Here is a 7,425-nt window from a genome sequence, read left to right on the forward strand (position 1 = left end):
CGGCTGTTCTGGGGGGCGCTGTGGAGGGTCTCTGTAGGACACAGAGACCCGCTATTCTGGGGGGCACTGTGGAGAGTCTGTGTAGGACACAGCAGAGATCAGCTGTTCTGGGGGGCGCTGTGAGGGGTCTCTGTAGGACACACTTGGGGTGCGAAGAAAGCCAGCTGTGGGCAACACCGCACTGAGAACAAGGCAGTTCTAGTCGGTCGGATGAGAGGGAGCACAGTGTAATGAGACAGGCTTTGGGATCCTCAGACCTGGGTTCAAATCCCGGTTCTGCCTCTCTGGTTTTCCAGATGGCCTTGGACAAGTTCCTTCTCTAATACCCCGAACCCCCATCTGTAAATCAGTTGAAATACCACACCACCCAGGACTGCTTTGAGGATTGAGACTAGCTGTCTGATAAGAAGGAGGCATTCAGTCAAGGAAGGGTGGTTATAGAGCCTTTGCCTACACTCAGAGGGAGGCATCTGCGTGCTCCAGCTGGGTGGGCCTTATGATAATGTAGGCTCTGGGGTTCGCCCTTTTTCTCTTCCTGTCCGGGAAGCACAAAGTGCCTCGATGGCTCTGTGACCTGGCTGGCTGCATTTCCCTCACAAGCTCGAGCCCCTCCAGGGGTTCTGAGCATACCCAGACTTTGACAGAGGTGTTTAGGTTTTGCCCAAAACACTAAAAGAAACTGGCCCAGTTCAGCCAAATTCTGGAAACTCATATAAACTCCGTACCCTGGCAAACAGCATGTGTCCTCGCGTGGACACGCCTAGGGAGGGCACCTTTCTCTCGTTGACTCGAGGATACGCTGCAGCTCCCTCTGGAAGTTCCCCTAACCGGTGCTTTGGACCGACCCCCAGCTAGTGACTGCTTCTCCAGTGTCCCCACCAGTCTTATCTCGGGACCATTCTTTTGCAGGAATTCCCCTGCCACCGCTTTTAAGGCGACTCCAGCTGCAGGGCCAGCGGGATGAAAAAGCCACAACGTGCTTATTTTAGCACTCTTTTTGGAGTTCTGTCTTCTTTCCGGTTCTCGCACATCCTTAGGAAGGATGACAAGCTGTTCTAAAATAGGAATTTAAGTCCACCTCGGTACAGCTGACTCCCCTGAGCTCCTGGCTGGGGGCAGGGGGGTGACAGGGATGCTGGAGAGCAAGTCGGTGGGAAGGAGCACTCAGTGGAGGCCGGACTGGGCAGGTGCTGAGCGTGGAGGGAGGAGGATGTGGAGGGAGCCGCGCTGGACGCGTGTTTGCGCCCCTCAGAGCTCAGGCTCTATTTTTTTTTGGCCGCTCTGTTACTGTTCCCTTCCTGTCCCAGTGCTTTTCTGGTTTTTAGGTTTTTGCCATAGGGTGCGTGTGCTTGCCCGCGAGGGACAGAGAGGGGAAGCAAGAAATCATCCCCTGGGGGGATGGCCACACCATCCCCTTCTCCTCCAGTCTCCTCTTAGAATTTTGGGCACACATGCACACGTGCCAGGTGTGAATTTCAAGCTGCCGGGTGCAGGAATTGAACTGCAGTTGGCCATGTGGGAGTCCTATGACTTAATTACCATGTGTCCCAGCGCTTTTATTGTCAGAGGGATCCACCTGGTTCACCTTTGCTCCGCAGAGATTAAACACTGCCCTTTCAATATTGTCAGGCATGAAGCCACTCTGCATGGACGCCCACTCTGCGGCTTCACCCCTTCACTGGGGCCATGAGAGCATGCCCAGCACCCCTGCAGGCCTCTCTGTGAGTCCTCACCCCCAGCGGGTGCTGAGGGCCGGCCAGCCTCTCAGGATCCTCCAGCAATCTCTGTCCTGTGGGCCGAGACCACCTGCCTAGTGACTGCACAGAGGTGGGAAGGGGCGGGGCTGCAGAGTTCCCAGTGGGCTTTCGGAGGTGAGGTTCTGGGAGTCCCAGGCCTTGGTCTCACTGTAGCCCAGCTCTGGCTTTTCAAGCTTTTCTCTAGCCCCTGATAAAGCTCATATCCTACAGTTACAGGGTCCCCCCCGCCCCCAGGACATTAGAATTGGGACTTTCTCTCCAAATAACAATGAGAATTTGTTCTGAGCTTTCGTGATAAGAAATGAGAAAGAAAATCATTCCTAGAGGCAGGAAAAGCAGAAAAAACATCTAAAAAAAAGGCCCAGATTTCTCATTATGCATTATTACTGTTTCCAGTAAGCTTTTCTGCAAGCCCACTCTTTGGTTTAAAATAACGCGGCTCTTAAGGCGCAGATCATGGAAGCCACGTCTTATCTGAGGAGGGGAGAAGCTGCTCAGGGGAAGCTGGTGGGGGAGGCTTTCGCTCCTTTCCCAGTTCCAGCCCGTCCAGCTGCTCCCTTGGTGTGGACTGCCTCGCTGAGGTGAGGGCAGGCTGGCTTTCGGGAAGAGTGTGTGAAGGAGTGTGAGGGGACATCCCTCCCCGCATCCCCTAAGGGGAAGGATCAGGACAGAGGCCCTGTGCATTTTAAAATCTCCACAGACCACGATGTGCCAGTTTCTCAGGGCCCTTTGAACAAAGCAGATACTTCTTCCACGAGACTAGCAAAGTTAGGATTGCAGAACGCCAAAGGTACATTTCAGCGATTCCCTTTTCTTTTTCATGAACTAAAAAATAAACAAAACTTAAACCTCTTGAGAGCAGCATTTAATACACAGAGAAAAACAAAAGAAGCAGGAATTACCTATATTCCACAAGCCTTAGTGAAGAATCAAAATGTATTTACAGAAAGTGTTTGCATGGAGCTCCGGAAGTCCTGGCTGTACTGAGAGCAGAATCTACGAGGAGGTGAAAGGGGGAGTCCACGACTTGGCTAGCCACTAAGTTTGGTGGTTAAGGGGGCTGGTTCTGGACAATTCCATACTCAGCAACTCTCTCCCCTGAGTGACCCTGAGCAAGCTATAATCCCTCTTCCTGGCCCAGGAAACTGGTAGCTCCATCCAGGCTACGGTGTGTGCGGAACCGATCAGAGGGTCTGGCCCTGAGGGACGTCTAGCTACGGCGCTGCAGCTGACCTGTATACAGAAGCGACTTTTCCAAGTCTGAGGCAGGCAGAGCTCAGCGGTTATACTCTGGGCAGAGGGAGCCAGATCCTACATGGCTCACCATTCGAATCCCAGCCTCGAGGCTGAAAAACATGGCGGACACACGTGCACCTGCCCAGGATTCTGCTGGGACAGAGTACTGGAGGAAGAGGGGATTGTGTGACCCGGCCTCGTTGAGGGGCGCTTTCTCTCTCTCCCTCTTTCTCTCTCTCTCTCGTGTGTCTCAAGCATGTGCATGTGGGCGCACACACCCTCTGGCCAAAAGACCGTTTAGAATAACCTTCTTGTCTCGTTTCTCTTTTCCTCTCTCTCCCCCACTTTGGCCTGTCCATCTGTCCTTTCTTTTCTCTCCTTCCTACCTCCAGTCTTGGCGTGCCTTTCTCTGCCTGCTCAGAGCTGATGCTTCAGCAGGAGGTGCCTGCTCTCAGAGAAAAGAGCCCCCTTTGGGTAGCCTCGGGGCTGTCTCAGGGCTCGCTCCTCTCTCTGGCTGCCTCTATGCTAGGCAGTCACTGACGGGTCCTTCTCAGGCCTCCGCCCCCGGGTTTTGTTTGCTGCAGCTCTACGTCCTGGGTGCTGGTCCTGCACTTGATAAGGAGCATGTCCGAAACCGCGTCTATCTTCCTTATGCACAGAAGTAAGGTCGCTTCCCACTCCCAGATCCTAGTTCTCCAGCCGGGAACCCTCTGCTTCCTCTCGTCTCATCGTCTCGTCTCACTGTGCAGACCTGGCCCGAATCCTTAATTCCTCGGGCATCTTAGGCGGTCTCCTTGAGCTCTGCCTTTAGCAAACCTGCCTCTCCCTCTGCCCCATTTCTATCCTTCCGAATGGCAGACGTTGTGTCGCCGTCTTAGCTGGAACTCAGGACAGTGTCAAATGTCTCCTCCTTTTAAGAAAAACATGTTTCGAGCCATTTATCCTGAGGAAGGAAATCACATCTGCGGAAAATCATTTCATTTGCAGTTTGTTCGTCAAGACCCACACGTCCCTTGAATTGTACAGAGGGCCCTATGCATGAACTTCAGCTCACTCCACTCCCCAACCCGGGAGCTTCCCTCCTGCCATTCCAGTTTTGCCATCAGATCTGTCTCCGGCTTCTCCACTCTTCCCCCAGATGGCTAACCGGAAGCTTTGTTCTACATGCAAACAAGCTGGCCTAGCATAGGATGGACCAGTCATCTTTAATGCTGGGTTGGGTTTCTGCCTTGGAAGTGCCATTGGGGGAGTACCCTGCTGCTTGGGAAGAGGCTGGAAGTTAGATTTGGTTGTAGCTCAGGGTGGTGACCTTTGAGTCACATCTTCTTTTAAAATTGATTTTGGCAGCCCAAGAATCATGGGCTTATCCTATCAAGCCCTAACTATTCTCTCGATGCGGGGGCAGGCCTAATTTGTTTCATTCAGTTGGTGCACGCATTTGATGTCTCAAGTGCTTTCTCTTTGTACTAAAACTCTCTCTCACAGCCACATGAAGGATGATGATTGCTTTCGGTGTACCTAATACGCTGCATTCCACTCAGAATACTGTTACCCGACTCCCGTTCCAACCCTGGGGGAAACTGGACCCACCGAGGAACAGAGCCCTCTCCCAGAGCCTCTGTGTGATGGTAATTTTACTTTTGAAGCGCCCGCTTCCCAGAGGGGCAGCCGGTGATGGATGGCACTGTCAGAAGCCCAGACGCACACTCTCATACATCAGCCGGGAAATTACACAAACAGCTCGCCCAGCAGGCCGCAGCTCGTCCACCTGTTTGCTCCCCTATGGGAAGAGAGGTGGCGGGAAACCCAGGGCAGCAGCAGGAAACAGACAAAGGAGAGGGAGTTAGACGGGGAGAGAGTTCTTGCAGATCCACCCTGTTTTGTCCTTGCCCATCTTCTGTTGAGGACAGCAGTCGGGGGCTGAGGCTGGGGTTGGAACTGACACTGCGATGTGGCCCTGACCACAGGGAGTTGTCTGGGAGCGCACCGTCAGCTCGTCTTCCTGGAGCACGCAGATAGAAAGGTACAGGCCGCACACAGCCCCCACCCTTACACAGGTACACGTGACGGCTACATTTCCCTCTGGGGTGGCGTGACCTACCTAAGCTAAGCCCACACTAGGACGTTTAGTCTCTTTGGAGATCAAGTCTATGCTGATTCCAGCTGGATGGGGGTGGCAAAGGCTGGTTGCTAAGAAGATGTCAGAAAAATAAGGATACTATTAGGGTGGAAGAATGGGGAGCAGTCCAGCAGGCCCACTGGTAGCTTGTGAGTGTGAGGGTGGTTTATCGGTAGCGGCAAGCCAAAGCATTGACGTTCTTGACCACATAAAAGCCCATGGTGACTGGAGGGATGACCAATGTCCGGCCAGCCCTCAGTGGGCGGGGCTTCAGTTCTGGAAGGGTCCCGTCGTCCACCATCACTAAGGGCTGGCCATTCAGCTGCACCGACCTACAGCAAGGAGAGACGGAAGGAGGCTGGTTACTGCATGGTCAGGGAGCCATCACAGCAAAGCCCAGGCCGCCCAGAGTGGTGGATACACACAGAACTCACACCTGATGCCCCAGGGGCTTTACTTCAAGAACTCATCAAATAACCCAACCTCTGAGGTGGGGAACTATCGTTGTCCCCCTTCTATCTAGAGTGGCTAAGTGACATGCCCAAGGTCATGTAGCTTATTTAGACAAGTGAAGTCGCTGGAAATGTTTCATTTTTATTGCAGCAGCAGCTCAGTTTGACTTTTCTACCTGAAGAATTTTTCCCTGTGGAATTAATTAAATGGGATTCAGATGATTTCAGAAATCTATTTAACTCATATCTTTCATTACTTTCTTTGACAGATCAGAGAACAGGCGTCATGGCGCCTGTCTAGGATTTTACCGAAAGGGCACAGAGACGTACCTGGCAACTCTACTTTTTCTAATGTAAGAATGAGTTTTCACTCTGGATGTTTAACAGATGCCTTGATTTTAACAACACAATGAAGGAGGTGATAGAATAAGGTATTCGTGCATCTTGCCTGCTTTCAGTGTTTCTGTGCGGCCAGCCATTTTCGCACGGAGAAGAACTACATGCACAGCAAAGCTGGAAGGGAGAGACCGTTTATCTAGGCTGGATGGAGGGAAGTGGCCTTCACTGGCCTGTGGTAGGGAATCCGGACAACTTCCTAGCTGTTTCTGACTGCCATGTACCCAAGTAGGAGCTCAGTTTTATGGGTCAGTTGAAGAAGCCAGAGCCAGACCACCAGCTGGAGATAAGGGTGTGAGTCACCCTCAGAGAATTAACATTGCATAGTGGTGACTGCTTCTGGGCCTGGCCCAACCTCCAGTGTGATAGCATTGCAGTGATATCATCTGAGCTGTAACGAGAATAAAATGCTATAAATTGATATAGAGGTCTTTGTTTAGTGTTCCTTCTGTGTTCTGAATGACAGACAGGTTTAGGGAGATAATCAGACCCATGCCCCACAGAGCAGTGAATTCCCAGAGATAAGTGTGTTGTAAATTGCTCCCCACGGAGAGCCAGGCAGAGAAGAGCTCCAAGCCTGGCCCCACGTGGATGAGCTTGGACTGAGTCCAGATCTGACAGTCCAGAGGGAGCAGCCCCACTCCCGCTGTAGGAATGGCTGAGGACTGAATAAGCGAGCAGGGGATTCCAGGATGCAGAGCTAGACTGGCCTCTGGAAGGTGTGGGTGGAGAACTGAGATCTGAAGGTCAGTGTCAAACTCATCAAATACTAAGGAGCTTCTTCTTCCACCTGTGAGGGGGCCCTCTCTAGTGAAGAGAGCCTACACATTGGAGGGGGAGGCAAGGTGAGGAGAGAGATTCAGTTGCAAAGAAAGCCACATAGGTCTCATAGTATATTTTCATCATTTTGTTCAGATGATGTGAATACTCAGCAAGAGAGATGCACAGGGACCAGCAGTTAGCGCAATGGCTATGTCACTGGACTCCCATGTAGTTGACTGCGGTTCGAGTCCTGGACCCGGTGGCTTAAAACTCACGCCGGGCACATCACGTGTGTGTGTGTGCGTGTCCAAGATTCTGAGAGGAGAATGAAGGAGAAGGGATTGCGGTGTGGCCAGCTCCCCTGGAGGGTGATTTCTCGCTTTCTATCTCTCTGTCTCTGTCTGTCTGGCAAGTGCACGCGCCCTATAGCAAAAACCTTTCCAAAAAAAAAAAAAAAAAGAGAGAGACAGATGCACAGTTAAATGCAAGTTCAATAATAATACTGATTAGTTCTTCCAAAACACACTCAACTTAAAAACTGTCAATGGTCTCTTGTATATATAGAATTAGGTGCAAACCCCCTCCTGAGGACCTAGGTAATAAGCACCCTGTTAGATTCAGATGATGCCAGAGTTCAGGGCTCTGGAAAGGGCCAGACCAAGTATAATAAGCAAACCTTTAAAAATGCGTACTTGGAAAGAGT

The 7,425-nt window shown here is 51.7% G+C and overlaps 1 protein-coding gene across 1 annotated transcript in view; it reads right to left on the reverse strand.

The window, feature by feature from the left end:
• Positions 1–2,679: 2,679 nt before the first annotated feature.
• HPSE2 (heparanase 2 (inactive)) overlaps positions 2,680–7,425 on the reverse strand; it is a 287,742-nt gene continuing 282,996 nt past the window's right edge. Inside the window, exon 10 of the mRNA XM_027775254.1 lies at positions 2,680–5,444. Coding sequence (XP_027631055.1) covers positions 5,279–5,444 — 166 coding nt within the window. The 3' untranslated portion in view covers positions 2,680–5,278. The remainder of the gene's footprint in view (positions 5,445–7,425) is intronic.

Source organism: Tupaia chinensis, unplaced genomic scaffold (genome assembly GCF_000334495.1).
Source record: "Tupaia chinensis unplaced genomic scaffold, TupChi_1.0 Scaffold000539_1, whole genome shotgun sequence".
In the NCBI taxonomy this organism is placed as follows: Eukaryota; Metazoa; Chordata; class Mammalia; order Scandentia; family Tupaiidae; genus Tupaia; species Tupaia belangeri.